The following is a 15,905-nucleotide window of genomic DNA, read 5'->3' as shown; positions in this document are numbered from 1 at the left end:
AGTTTCGCCCGTTGTATTTTTTTCTGTAGTTTAAGAAAGCAATATCGTAGAATCCAAATTTTTAGGTAAATTTGTTGCGTTTCAAAGCCCTCATTCGCATGTATGAAAAAAGCCTTATGTTTACATTTGTAAGTATCGCCTTTTCACAAAAAAGCGTTGAAATGAAATCACAGCTCCTGATATCACGCTATCTCTGAAGTGCATGCGTGCATAGTTCCAATTTTTACTTCGACATCGACTTTTTCTAAAGGTGACTTGCCAGTAGTATCCTTGATTTGAATTATTATCGCTAATCCTAATGCCAAAGAACAAATAAAAACCTCACGAAAACGAACCGTTTGGGAAAATCATCATCATTACTGGAATTTTCATTTTCACGAATCTTTTCGATAACCTTCCGTCACTTGCGTTAATGCACTGTGTGCACAGTGCTCTGAAAATCTAGCGAAATCGTCTTAGGGCACCAGCGGGTCTAATTCAGAGCTATCTGCGCGGCGTGTAAAGTAAAGAATACTAAAAATTAATTTCTATTCCATAGTTTTCAGTTCAGTAATTCGAGAGATCGTGCTCACCGCTAGCCATGAAAAATAGACTACGTTGTGAAGCGATGATTACTATTTATTAAAAAATCACGGTTAAATAAAAAAAATTATACTATTAAAAAATTTCAAATAGTTTATAATTTTCACAAACTTATTAGGAAAAATTGTTTAATAAGCTTTCGTAATATTGTGTAGGAAAAGGTGAAAATTGCAGTATTTTCTCTATCTGCAACATATAAACCCTTAAGTATACCAATTAATTGGTATACGAATTGGAATAGGTTCGCCAAATTTTGGAAGAAGTCTATAAAAAACCCCTTGAAAATTACCTAAAAATTGTTGTAGTTCGGTACAATAAAACCTGTTTTAATCCACCTAGCGGTGCAATTGTGCCTTTCTCATTTCTCTAAACTATGGCACGGAGGCTTTTTATGTTCAACATAATTGTGGAAATGTCCATTACATTCTTAGTACACTTTGCACTTATACACAATGGCATGCCAGACACGAACTTGATGAGCTACGTGTCGACGGTGAAACACTTGAAACAAAAAAATATCATACTCCATTAGCCTAATCAGCATTAGATCAATGTTATCTGCTTGCTAACTCATTTTGTCATGCGGGGATGGGTATGTGAGGAGGGCGAAAGTCCCATGAACGAACGACTCCCCAGCTTAAATTGGTATGCTTTGTAATATAGTGGTGGTTTAAAGATGATGATGTTGAAAGGGAGGGGTATGAGGTGGTGGTCTGAGGGGTGATTTAAGGAGATTTTTAAAGAAGGGGTGTGAACAGTAGAGGGGGGGTGTAACCCCTCTCCGTAAACCATCAACTACGCCCCTGTTAAAATCTAGAAACCTTATGCCGGGATTAGGTTGACGTTTTTCAGAGTGATTGCATAACCTTTCTATATAAGAAAGGCAAAAATGTGCAAAATCCAAAAAAGTGAATCTTCGTCAAATTTTTTTCGTGTTTGCATCAAATCTCGACATTTTATGCACCTTGAATACATTTAGCATCAAAAATAAAAATTCTATTTTTAATTTTTCCTATAGTTTTTATGAGAAATTTCTGTGTGGCCGCACTCTGAAACCCGTAATTCCGGAACCAGAATTCCGATCGATTCAAAATTCAATAGCAGCCGATGGGAAGGTTGCACCTTTCATTTGAGACTAAGTTTGGGCAAATCGATCCAGCCATCTCTGAGAAAAATGAGTGACATTATTTGACACATACGCACATACATACACACACATACACACACATACACACACATACAGACTTTTTCCGATCTCGACGAACTGAGTCGAATGGGATATGACACTTGGCCCTCCGGGCCGGGATTAGGTTGACGTTTTTCAGAGTGATTGCATAACCTTTCTATATGAGAAAGGCAAAAATCCCCAAAAATGAAATGTACCTATTAATGTGAAACACAGTGAATAATACATACAATAGAGACCCATTTTTATCAGTCTCATGGTGTATTTTAGGCTGACAAAATGGGGACATTGACTAAATCGGGCAATTTTTTTTCTTTATAATAAACTGAAGCTGTTAAAATATTCTTCCCGTCCCTTGATGTAGTCTGATAACTATTTCTGATTATGATGAACTTTTTATTTTTGCATATTTCCATCTTCATGATAAGGAAAACATGCTCAAGAAAGGATTTACTCGAATTCAGTCTTGTTCGTATGCTAGAGCCCATCAAACATATGTTCATATTTGGCTGATAAAATCAGGGTTTCAATGTATTATAATAGATATTCAGCATTCGAAGAAGTTTCTTGTGAACGAGTGTAGAACGACTTTGTTTCTACTTACTTGAAGTCGGCGGCGTAGCCATAAATTCGGTTTGGTGGGGGTTTGGTGAAAATCGATCATACTGTCCAAACGGCATAATTCCGAAACCGTAATTTTTGAAGTTTTAAAATTATGCAGAATTAATTTTTCAGAAAATAGTAGCAGAGTTCGTGTCTAGCGAATTTGTTGAGACTTTATTGTAGTCATGAATATTAACCTGAGAAAAATCACCATAAATACTTCTTGGACGATATACCGTCAAAATTATTTTATCAAATGATGCGCTGTTTAACGTTTGTAAAACTCATCGAAGATACTAAACCTCCGAAGTTGGCGGTTTCAAAATGATGCTATCTTGACCTTAAATTACTGATTTTAAACATTTGACCTATACATATAATTGGTCATACAACAAAAATCAAATGTTCATCAAAATCGATCAGAACCTGCTAGAATCGAATGGAAATCGTTATTTATCATAAATTTCTCTCTGCATTCGGAAAGTGTTATCCTCGTTATTAATCATATTACGTTTTCGTCTCAACTCGACGCATTCCCAAAAAAAACCTGTCTTAATCCACCTAGTGGTGCAATTCTGCTTGTCTCTTTTTTCCGACAACGATTCCATGGCTGGTTATGTTCAATACAATGGTGGAAATGAATATTACATGTTCAGTACGATTTGCACATACATACAATGGATCGACAGCCACGATCTTGAGATACTATGTGATACTGAAACATCGCTTGAAACCAGCGGCGGATCATGGAGAAAGGTCCGGGAGGTCCAGATCCGGCCGAAAATTTTCAACTTGTTAAGAAATGTTAAACTAGTTTTAATTTTAAAGTAGCAACCCCTCACTGCATACTCCCTCCGGGCCGGTATGATTGACAATTTTTAGAGTGATTGCATAACCTTTCTATATGAGAAAGACAAAAATGTACCAAAGTCCAAAAAAAGTCAATTTTTGTCAAACATCTCAATGTTTCATGCATTTTAAAGTCATTTGGCATCAAAAATACAAATTTGATTTTGAAAATTTTTCATTTCAGTTTATATGGGAATTTGCTGTGTGATTGCACTCTTCAACTCGTAACTCCGGAACCGGAAGTCCAATCAATAAAAAATTCAATAGCAGCCGATGGGAAGGTTGTTCATTTGAGACTAACTTTGTGCAAATCGGTCCAGCCATCTCTGAGAAACAGAGGTCACATTTTTTCCACATACACACATACATACACACACAGACATTTTCCGATCTCGACGAACTCAGTCGATTGGCATATGACACTCGGCCCTCCGGGTCGGGATTAGATTGACGAATTTTAGAGTGAATGAGAAAGGCAAGAACATTTTTAGCAAATTTTGAAAGTTATGCATTTTTTTGGTGAGCAGTTCTATGTTTCATAGACATTAAATCAATTTTAACTTCTCTTCCTATTTAATAAAGACCCTTATTACAGTACATCTCTACAAAAACGAGATCAATTTGAAAATAAATCTGAGGACTATGATTGATTGCAGAACTCTGTAATTTTCTATTGGAATGTTTTCAGGCAGGAATTTGATATTGATGCTATTAGACAACTGTGAAATCAAGATCAGTTACATATCAGGACCCCATTTCGACAATTTATCAAAAGTCCTCATGATGTTTACAACAACAGGTTATCAATCTACGGATCAGATAATTGTTATTGTAATATTGAATTAAATCAGTCTGCATCAATAAATTTTCAACTTCAATCCAATATTTTTTTTGGGTGTGGTGGGGAGGGGGCCCAGCGTTGTATGGTGTTAAACCCCAAAACCTTCTCTGGGCTACGCCGTTGCTTGAAGTTATTTATTTCGCTTTTCATTTTCCGATATGTTTCAGATCGATCCGATGGTCATTAGTTAGAAAAATTGCAGTCAGAAGGTTCGCACAAATGAACATTTTTGCACTGATAAGTTATCAAGTTCCTTCCAGACAACTTGGAAGTGTTCTGTGATTATTTCTAGCGGTTGTAGGTAGAAAAATGAAATACAAAATTCGTTTTATCGAAATAATGTTTGGCTTATTTAAATGGATTATTACTATATTCAACAATAAATAGGCGACAAAGAGTAATCCACAAACAACAAGCCATAACTTTTAAAGTATTCAAAATAGATATTTGAAGTCTTCAGTAAAATTATTCGCAAGAGTAAGAGCTACAAATTTGTAGAAGGCATCATTTCGATATAATCACTTCCAAGAAAATTTGATAAAATATCTCACTCATAGGGGGATTAATCAGCAAAAGCACAATACCAAAAGAAAGGGCATATTTCCTCCATTAAATTCTCCGAAGATACTATTGACCTAAAATAAGCCGTTTTAGCGTTAATAATAGATTACATGTTTTTGGTTATATTTCTGGCAATGGGAAATGATAAAAATCTTTCGTCCGCATTTAATTATAAATATCTCTTTTGATAATAGTCCGATTTCAACAATCTATAGCTTGTTCGAAAGGTATTCGTTTAAGCTATCTAAAAATATATAAATTGTTAATCTATATTGTCAATTTCGGCAGATAATTCAAAATAACTGCAAAAAACGCCATTTTTACGCATTCAAACATTCATATCTTGGAAACTAAACATCAGAATCAAAAACAAATTAATAGCGTTCATACTGTTTTTTAGTTCTTTCATTTAAAATTGGTTTGGATAAAATCGGTTCAGCCATTGCTGAGAAACACGAATGAGAATTTGTCCGTTACATACACACACACACAGACACACACACACACACAGACATTGTCCCAAATCGTCGAGCTGAGTCGATTGGTATATAAGACTTGGCCCTCCGGGCCTCGGAAAAAATCTTGAAAGTTTGAGCGAATTCTATACATTTCTTTTATAAGAAATGTAAAACCGAACAATATACTCAAAAAGTATAACAAAACAGTATTTTATAAGTTTAGAGTAAAAATCATTTCAAATTAAAATGATTCGGTAGACTATTCTGGTTTAATAAGCGATCTACGAAAAAAGTTTCGAGTGATCAAAGTCACCCCGATGATCAAAGTCACCCCGGTTTACGGTACCTATTAATTCAGGATACTTTTTTAACATAAACTTCCCAAACAAACGAACAAATGGAAAAAAGTTTGCCATATTTTGGAAGAATCCGTTAAATTAATTCTTCAATAAACTACCAAAAATTTGGTGTAGTTCGATGCAATACAAAAATGATATCCTTAAAAACAATCCTCAAGTAGACAGTATTCGAAGAAGTTTCTTTTGGCTGAGTGTATAATAAATTTATTTCCACTGATGTACTTGGAGCCATTTATTTCGCTTCTCGTTTTCAGAGGTATGTTCCAGATCGATCCGAGGGTCATAAGCTAGGAAATTAGCTGTCAGAGGGTACTGGCAAATGAAAGTTTGCAACCTGATGAGTGATCAAAACACAATCAGACAACTTGTAATTGTTTAGTGGTTATTTTTTGCGGTGGTAGATAGATAATGAAGCACAAAATATGTCCTGATATCATTCTTTTCGGTTTTATCGGCATAAAATTTGGCTGGTGTATTTGAACGTATCACTATTATTTTGAACAATAAATAACATGCTAAAAAAATTTAAAGCATACAAGATAGACACTCAAGGTCTTCAGCAAAGTTGTTCGCGGTACAATAAGTTGGCCCAGAGAAATACAAAAATAGCCATTTTGCAAAAAACTGAATAACTTTCGCAATTTTCCTCGGATTCAAACTAATAAATGCTTATTTTCATTGGTTATTAGCAGGCTTTAAGTTCCCATAAAAAATATAGTTTTAGGATCGCTTTATCTAGCATAAGCATTAGCATAATCATAAGAGATCGCCCGTAGTTGCTACTCCGTTATTGACCAGAACCAATTTAGGTTGAAAAATGTTCATTGGAACAACATGCTTGGGAATAACATGATGAGCCACATTGTACAATCTATATTGATCCCTGCATGCTGATCAATACCGACGCCGGCCACGTCCGAATGCAGATCTTCTGGGAAAGGAAGGAATGTTAGTCCGATACATGTTGCTACTAGAGACCGAGGAATCCTCTGCATCTCCAGTGGATTCTCCACATGTATCACGGGAAGGGGGAGTTGTTAGCAAGTGTTCCAATAGCGTTATCATGTAATAATTGCTCTGGGCAGCCGGCTGCCGAGAATTTGGGAAATTTACCATTTGTTGTTTTCATGCGATTAGAAAAATAAGCAACTTAAACTCCGGATAGCCGGCTATAAAGAGCATTGCTTGTCCATCGTGTCGGTTCTGCTTTTACCCAGCGATTGTTTGAATAAAATACGGAATCTTATACAGAAGGTATTTACGAGTGTCTTTATTTTTTTCTTGTGTCGAGTATTTATGTAGATAGTTGGAATTGCACATGTATAATGATTTCGTAGTAAGAGAAGCTTTCATTAAAATTAAACTTTATTAACCCTTTCATGCCCAACTTTTTTCTAGTGCTGGTAGGGTTTCAAAACTATTTTTTCTTGAAAACGGTGAGATCAAGAAACACGAATAGTCTATTTTCATAAAGATAGGTGCTTCCCTTGCAGTGCTAGAAGCTGCACAATTTTTACCTTCCAATGCTCAATACAATCCTCCAAGAATATTTACAATAGTCCAATTGCATGGAAAACGTAGCCAACGACAGTCCAAATTGATAAGTTTTATCAATTTTCAATAATATTGCACCATAACGAAGATATATGAAAAAATCATTTTCCGTTGTAAACGTAAACTGTCCCTGGCAGCACTGCTCAATCGGAGTCCAATCAGACTAATTGCAACAACTTCAGTTCTAGAGATGATCCTTGTAACTGTTATTACTCAAATAGAAGGCAATAGTCACATTCATTAGCCTTACTTGTTTTTGTGAGCAAATCTTGCCTCAATCAAAAGTTATAGCTATTTAAAAATGTTGTTGTTCACAAACAACATGGGCATGAATGGATTAAGTAGTGTGAAAACAGGAATGCAAACTGATTTATTTCCGTTGTTGCGTTGCGTTGTGACGATGATTTTGGCGAATGCACACTGACTTCATCATGTTTGACTGCTGATTATCTAATAAGAGTTGCTTAGGAAGTAGGAATTCATACCAATCCGACCCATATTAAGACCTCAACAGCATGATAGCCATCATTGCCGACCGCCCCCATCTACATCGTTCACGGAGAAGGATAAAGAATTAGGTAGACGGGAAGTGTTGATGCTCCACCTACTTAACGGAAGGACGACGATTCATCAGACTCTTCCATAAGTGTCGCGGAGTTGGTAGTTTGGAAGGGAATAGGGTCTAGGATTCGCTCCAAGCAAGCGATGCGACCTGTAAAGCATAGTTTATTAGGTAGTAGTTTAGTTAGTTTTCGAGAACAAGATCGCTCGAAAAAGATCTTGTTTACCTTTTGGTTCTTTTTAAACTCTGGGTAGCCGGCTACTGAGAGTATCCTGTTTTCTAAACAAAAGCAATTTCAACTCCAGACAGTCAGTCGTGGGAGTATTGCATAGAAAAGCTAATCTTATCTGCGTAATGGGACGGATCACTATTTATTGCGACAGCATTTAGACAAATTTCGCTATTCCTTCTCTAAGATATATTTTAGCAGCTAAGCTAATTACCGAGTGATAACACGTTATACAGACAAAGAGTTATGATAGCTCAAGATGTTATAAATCAACGAAAGTATTTCCTATTTTCCACATCGGATTGTTTGTGAAATACACGTATACGAACAATTATATCGAACATTGAAGGGAAATACAGAGGATCGTTAATCTGATGCACGGGCTTGTTACCAATAACGGAACTTGAAATTAGATTCGTTGAAACAGGCGCGGCGAATTTTCAGTACGGATTGACACGCGATCATCGATACTATTCAAATTAAAGTCTTATTGGAGCTGATTTCCGAACAACTATTCATTTTTAAGGTATTGTTTTCTCGGCTAGATATGTTCGCACCCTCTTATTCTGCCACTATCGGCAGAAGGCTGATAGCACCCAGTCGTCGCCGGTTTAAGAACCAAATGTCATCAAAAGACTTAGACTCGCGTGGAGGCTTGATATAGAATTTAAAGTTAACCAATGAACATGACATCAAAACACTTGTTTTTCGTGCTGACATAACTAAAAGTAATTTCCAACCGGTCCCCGATCCCTCTCGCGAATTGTTAATTCTCAAACCTTATACATAATTGAAGCCATCATTACACTCAAATAAGGCCATGTGTTTTCCCTATGCACATTGAATGCTCTGTGGATCAGTTCCCCCGTTGGTAAAACAAACCCCTTAACAGATATATAAATTAGTTTGCTCAGTCCAAAAAAAAAAGTTGGCCGACTGGCGGATACGTATTTCCTTACAGTGCCATCACATCAACGAACACTTAAAATTTACATGCAACGAAATATCTGCAATCCCGAATATAAAAGAATCAAAACTTCTACTCATTTGAAATAAAATAAGAAAGCAAAAAACAGTTGGATATCCAAGGCGGCTCATTTTCAAACATAGCACGTCCGATGAAACACCCAATAAAAATGGATGTTAAGGGGCGCGTTTTCCAATGTACATAATAAAGATGATTCAAACGTATCAAAGCCAGCGTACCATGCTAGAATTTTAAATCTGATGCGCTTTTGTAATTGTCGCTTCAATGCTGTATAATATTTTTACCTCTGATCTTTCAAATCTACCCGCCGGCTGCAAAAACTCACTTTTCTGTGATGGTACTATCACATCTGCCTCAGGTAAAAGCCTGCGAGTCATTTGCTATCGAGTGCAACGAAGTTTGAATATTTTCGATTACCACCTCAAAAACAGGAAATTTTCAGTAAAGCTTAGTATGCACCTCTTGCGAAATGAGGTCGCGAAATATTTTTCCTTCTTCCGTGCGGAATTTTGACATTTGCTCGCGAAAACTAGTCTGTGTGTTTGCTGTTAGATGTCGCTTTTGATAACTGGAAAACGACATCAGCTGTTGTTTGTTTATTTCTTTTTTATATTTCTGTTGTCATTTAAATGTTTTAAATGATGTATTTTATTAATTCATCACGGATGTGTATGAAATCGGTAACAATTGTAAACCTTTTTGCCATTCATGAAGCTCTCAGGGAAGTGACGTACTCAGCGTGAATCATATTTCGAGCATGATTAATCATAATGCTTATTTGTGACGGTTCCGGATGTCTCGGGGAAGTTCAGTCTGACCAATTTAGACTGCACAATTCCTGCAATCGGAAATTTAAATCATTGGCTGGCCATTTTCTATCTAAATTGGCTGCTTCTACCGGTTCTAGAAGACCCAGGGAAATGATCGAAATTCGCTCAAACCAAATCTATTGTAATTGTCCGAATCGTAGCTCTAAATCGGCGTTTGACCATTAAGAAGCAAATGTGATTGCCTTGGCCGCCTTTATCGCTTTTACAAGTCTCGGGGAAACTACCTTTCGAAACACGTTTCGGAATCCGGAAATATAACGCAAATATAACAACCGACTCCGACTCAATCGGTTTCAGGTCGAACCAAACCCTAGGCTTTAAACTCTGGCTGACGTTAAAAATCGATTATGATAACAATGGCTACTACCACAGATAACAGACGTTTAGGCTAGAACAAAATTTCTTCAAAAACCTGTGTAAACTTTAAAATTGATATACGTTGAAAATCCGTGTTTCACTATTGCCATCTGCGCAACTGTTTGCTACACGTGTTCGACAGCTGCACTCTAACTGCATTGTAGTGATCACTGCGCCATCTGCAAACGTTTGCCAAACATGTTTCAGATGTCTGATTTATTCGGAATTTCAGCAGCGGGTATTTACACACGATTCAAATCGAGCCTAAACGTCTGTTATCTGTGCTACTACTAAAGGTTCTGGAAGTCTCAGGGAATGCCACCAAAAATCAGTACGGATACAAACCTATTTTTGGTATAACAATTGTGAGAATCGTAATTCAAATTTATTGCCATAAGTAATTCGTTGTAATTCTTATTGCATGAAACACTAGAGAGGTTTAAGGAATTGCGCATATTGCTACTACTTGTATTACTGCCGCAAGAAGTATAATTGTCCCATGTGTATAGGGATTCATATAGCACATGGGACAGTTTTGCTTCTAGCGGCAGAATACCTCACACAAAAAATGCTGTTCAAGTCTGATATTACACCGAAAGTTAGACGAATTAACTGAATTCTAAATTGATGGTCAGATTGACCCCACTGAACATCATAAAATCAGATTGGCCCTGTATGTAAATTATGGAAAAGATGTTATAAGCCTTTTACAATCAGTCATAATACAATAATACGTTATAATCCATTTAAAACGAGTGTATTGCTAGTTAGGCACTTTTCAATCAGCTAGGTCCTTTCATAATCAGTTCGGTCATAAAAATCAATTAGGCCCTTTTATAAATTGTTGTAAAATCGCTATCAAAATTCTTCATAATCAAATGTTGCGTTATGTACGTGCTCGGGTAGATATTCGTTAATGGAAAACATGAAATTTCAATTTGTTACATTTTGCAGTTAGGCCCTTTTCAAATGTTTGGATAGAACTGGGTAGAGATAAATTGTAATTGTAATTGTAAATTTATTAGCTTACGATACCCTGTTGGTTTAATTTTTATACCTTATGTCAGGTCAAGGAAGAAAAAAAAATTAAAATGTAATAAAATTATAAATTCAGAATCAAAACAAGTATGACCCAAAAAAGCTCCTACGCCTTTCACCAGTAGCTGGTCGAAAACATTTTACGGTGCGATCTTTTAAATTTCGTCCGAGTTCTCCGCGTCTAGCAACTGAATCTTTTTCCGGAAGTGTTTTTCCATTGATCTGCAAATCATCATGCTTCGATCACTACCCACTAGGTTGATGGTGATTCCGTTCTGTTAAAGAAGTGGGAAGAAATACAATCTATAGGATCACAAGAATGACACACTTACTGAATCTACCGGTGCGTCTAATTCGATGTAGATACGTTTCGCAATCGGCTCGTCCCTGCTAATCCATCGGCAGGTCGAAGTTGACGACAATGGTAACCTGTTCGACGTCGATACCTAAGACGAAAGGATCTCTCCGTAACCTGGTGCTGTAGCCAGAATCAAGTGGTGGAACTTACCCCTGGACAAAACGTTCGTTCCAACCGTTGCTCCACCGTTAGATCACCGGACAGTACCGCTACCGAATGACCATCCTGGGACATCCTGCCGGTCAACCAACCGGCCGTTTTGCGTGCCTGTTTCGATCGATTAACAATGCCGAAAATAAGTTTACTTGGAGTTTACAACTGTCCTATACATCATATGACAGAAAATGATCGCTTGTCCGACGGTAATCACACCGTACATGTTTGAAATTGCTTGATATTTCTCGTCCTGGTTGCGGCATTTGACGTAGTAGTGTTTGGTGTAGTAGTGTTTGGTGTTATCGAGAAAGTCCTTTCCGAGGATCTTGGTGTTGTATTTACTGTTGGCCCATTATCGCCGTGTTCTGCTGCTGGGTGGTTACCATGGCATTATGTTGCTGGTGTTCGGTGATGTGTATCCGCTATGGTTGCTGTTCGATCTGAAAAAAATTATGATGAAAAATATCCGTGAATGAGTGAACGCGAGCTTTTGAAAGAAGAATAGGGTATTACATTACAATGTACTGAACACGGTACTGATCCTTCCGAAACTAAAAAAGGTAGTAAAAATGACTCACCTTGCTGCACCAACTGAATAAAAAAAAGTCCTGCACGCGGCGTGGTACAGTACAGTATGCTGCTGCTACTGTGTTTGAAGGTGCTGTTGATGTATCTTTTTTTTGCAGTTGACCAATGGTCTTCTACATTTGGCCCTGATTGGCTTGGATCGATTGCACTACTTTCGGGGAAATCTTAATTTTCTGATGTTGCTGGCGATAAGCACTGGAATTGTGGTTGCTAGCTGCTGCTGGGATGAAATCACGAGCACTGTGGAGGCAGCGATATTTTCATGCAAGCAACTGGTAGGAGCCAAGGCAGTAATATGACGTTTGTGTTTGACTCTGATTTCTCTACATCAGGAAGGTAACCGCTGGTAAGAATAGTGGCAGGCAAGTTTTACGACAGAATGTGCCGATAAAGTGTTTCCGATGGGTCCATTATTCGTAAAAAAGCTCTTGTTGCTTTGTTGGTTCTGAGCTGTAATTGCTGTGGTTCTTTTTTGAGAGATTGTTGGCAGCTGCTGGATTTGGAGTTGTTGGTACTGCTACGGTTGTATCGATTTAATGTTGGTTGGCTGATTGCCAGATCCAGGATGTTGAGTCAAGTTGAGCTGATTTGTAGCACCTGGTTGTTGTTGTTGAAAACTTATCAAGTAGATAGACGAAAAATGCTGCTCTTGTGGCTGCTTTGTTCGGGTGTGCTGTAAATAATAATTACTAGAAACAATCACAATTCCAATAATATTTTAAAACTTACCATTCAAATTCAAAATATTGATTCTCAAAAGTACGAAATTTTGACAGGTCGCGATGAAAAAAAAAATACAAAAAATTACTAATCTTTTGTTTTTTTATATTTTTTCAATGCAACCTGTCAAAATTTCGCGAGCCTCCGTGCGAAATAATACCATTGACCATTATTTCGCAAGGAAAAAGTTTGCCTTGGTGACAGCGCATAGAAAGCAGCGCTATCTCGCGGAAGTATTATGAAACTTATCGTTTGTCGAACCGTGTCTCGGCTAACTGCATTTTTCGTTATCGTTTTCGCGAGAGCTGCGTACCGCTTACGAAATGGAAACGAAAATTTTTTTCGCGAGCATTTCGCGACGTTTTTTATGCATAGGTTTTGTATAGGAAATTTCATTTCGCAAGAGGTGCATACTTAGCTTAACGCAGCAAAAACACAATGAATTGTTTTTCCGCATAAGCCAAGAGCTTCTTCTCTTAAATCAAATAATCTTATTATTAAACTTTGTGGTGTGAATTTAACGTGATCGGATAAAGATAAATACTTGGTTTGAATTCACGATAAAAGGCTTCCTCACACTGAAAGAATCCAAGCCAAGTGCGACAACTATATAAAACGCTTTTACCCTATAAACCTATACCTAAAGAACAACGTATTAATTTATAAATAAGTATTTAGATCGGCAATGCTATATGCAGGGCCACTTTGGGTAAGATGTGGTATTAACCGCATCAAGGGATTCAGAACAAAGTTCTGAAAGTGGTTTTGAAGCATCCTATCTGGTTTAGCACAAACGGGTTGTACAGACTTGCAGACATAGAAACATAAGCATCATAAGCAACTTCCGCCAAAATCGTTGCAACCAGCGATTGCAACGATTAAACATCCCTGATGCTGTTGTAGGGTGTTGTAGGATAACCACAAATCAATAGAGGACCAGCTTTCTGTTCATTTAAACGTGAAACCAATTGCAGGGATTCAAAGCACGTGTACTTGGTCGGTGTTAAGTCAGACCGGACTAAGTGACAAAATATTGATATCGAGAAAAACGAGTTTAAAATTTCAATCGCAGCATCCTTTACATTATGATTGGAAATTTTTTTTTGCCATAATTCTTGTTTATTGTTACCTATTTCAAATCTGGCAAAAGTCGAATGTAGCTGACGATATTCTTTATCCAGAGCTATCATTATCTCATTTTTTGATGTTTTGCGACTCAGTCCGGTCTGACTTAACACCGACCACTTCTCTTCAAAACAATGCACTTTTTTCATTAAATCTTAATTGAATATGGTTGCAATGGAATGCGAAAAAAAATTCTTCCAGAACCCTACAAAGTGAGCTGCAAAATACTCTGTTGTAGGGCGATTTGGAGGACAACTACAAATCGTCAGAGGACAAGCCCTGCATGCTATCCAACAAACAAACAACTATTGAAAAAATTAGGAAACATTACATTCTTACCATTTATGTAACATTCTCATGCAATTGTTGGCTAATTCGATGAATAACATACTTTGGCGGGATAGGGTAAAATCTCTTTTACACCAGGGACATCATTGAATGGAGGAGTGATAATTTGTGGTTTTTGATTTAATCGAATGAGAAAACATAATTGAGTGTGTTCATAAAGGACATATACTGCTATAGTTTTCAGGATTGCTTTATCTAGCGAAAAAATCTTGACCAAACCCTCATTCTTCATTAAAATAAGGAAAAATTATGAAAAAGTTCAATAAACTCATAAATAACGTCAGAGCGAGTAGTCACACCAAAACAAAATGTTCTAACGACTGAAGGTAGGGGTGACCGGGGCTGGTTGGCCGAGTGCCTTTTATGAAAAGGCTATTATGCGCAGTAGCGACATCTATAGTAATTTTGGTGGGGTATTATTTCACCAATGTACCGACGTAATTTCAGTTATTTTGGTGGTGTCATTTGTACAGGAGCACGTTTGTTCTTTTTTCGGCACTGGTGAGTAAATTTCTGTTTCTGAAAAATAATATGTGTAACGCGAATCAATTTACATCCGATTTCCAATAACTTTGTACTGCTGGAAAGGGTATTCAAAACCCAACAAAATGGTATAACGGTTACTAGTGTAACCTTATATTTGTTTGTGTAAATGGTGATTGTTCTCGAAAATATACATTGGGGTAGGTTGACCGAGTTCTGTGCGGAACTGGTTAGTCGAGTTGTAAATTTAGTGTAGAGTAATGTGCACTTTGATATTTATGAAATGCCAACCTTTTTCCAAGCAAAATTTGATATTATGCTAATATAGATGATTATAAGGAAAAATATACACGAGAAATAAGTAATTAAAATAATTTAAAATTATTACCAAACAGAAATAAGAGATTAGAATCATTAAAAGTCGGAAATTGTTTATTAAAAAGATGATTCCGATATTTTATGAATTGAATGCCAAGCAGGTTTAAAAGGTCTGGCGTGTTCCGCATCAATCCTGAAATTTTTCCTCCTGAGGAGTTTCTGGCAGGATTTGTCACAGATCGACCCAACCCCGAGCAAAACTCGTCCATTAGCATAGAATCTGCTGCAGATGTAAGCCTCTCTGAAGACGTCAGACCTCTTCCCAAGGCGAGTGCACGATCCGATTTGAAGAAGTGGCAAGTTCGTAAACGCTGATCGTCTCAAATTTTGAGCTATTCCCCAATAAAAGCAGTATTGGAGGAGCAGAAAAATGAAATCAAACGTAAGCGTACGCTGGCGGAGGAAAAAAATCAGCGAGATCTGGTAAAAAGTTCACTAAAGCTCCCAAAACTAAGTCCAAAAACATTAAAAAGACTAAAAAATGAAGAGTGGGTTTTATTTTCCTAACCAATATACGAAAAAACTGTTCTTAATTAATTAAAATTTTCCCACTGATACATTTGAAGTGTTTAACTTATTTTACCAAACTCGGCCAACCTACCCCAGCCCTGGGGTTGGTTGGCCGATTTTTCTTTCCGCATTTGTTTGCTAGTAACTTTCCCCTGATTTTTATTCATGAATGAAAAAAATACAAATGTGCTCAAGGGTTATATCTTCATGACAGCGCAAACCGGTTTTCAAAAAGTCTAACC

General features: G+C 37.0%; 1 protein-coding gene across 2 annotated transcripts; it reads right to left on the bottom strand.

Annotated features, from left to right (window-relative positions):
* Nucleotides 1-11,087: 11,087 nt before the first annotated feature.
* On the bottom strand, nt 11,088-11,789 carry LOC131691553 (DEAD-box helicase Dbp80-like). Of its 2 annotated transcripts, none has more exons than XM_058978062.1 (3): nt 11,506-11,789; nt 11,330-11,443; nt 11,088-11,272 (listed from the first exon to the last, which is right to left on the bottom strand). In XM_058978062.1, exons 1-3 carry the CDS (start codon nt 11,587-11,589, stop codon nt 11,153-11,155), a joined length of 318 nt encoding a protein of 105 aa, XP_058834045.1. In that variant the 5' UTR covers nt 11,590-11,789; the 3' UTR covers nt 11,088-11,152. The 2 variants fall into 2 exon arrangements, with proteins under 2 accessions (XP_058834045.1, XP_058834046.1); XM_058978063.1 differs by having other exon boundaries at nt 11,339-11,443.
* Between the last annotated feature and the right edge of the window lie 4,116 nt (nt 11,790-15,905).

The sequence above is a fragment of the Topomyia yanbarensis genome, chromosome 3, assembly GCF_030247195.1.
Source record: "Topomyia yanbarensis strain Yona2022 chromosome 3, ASM3024719v1, whole genome shotgun sequence".
In the NCBI taxonomy this organism is placed as follows: Eukaryota; Metazoa; Arthropoda; class Insecta; order Diptera; family Culicidae; genus Topomyia; species Topomyia yanbarensis.
Note: the sequence above shows the minus strand (reverse complement) of the source record. Positions and strands in the feature narration are given on the sequence as shown.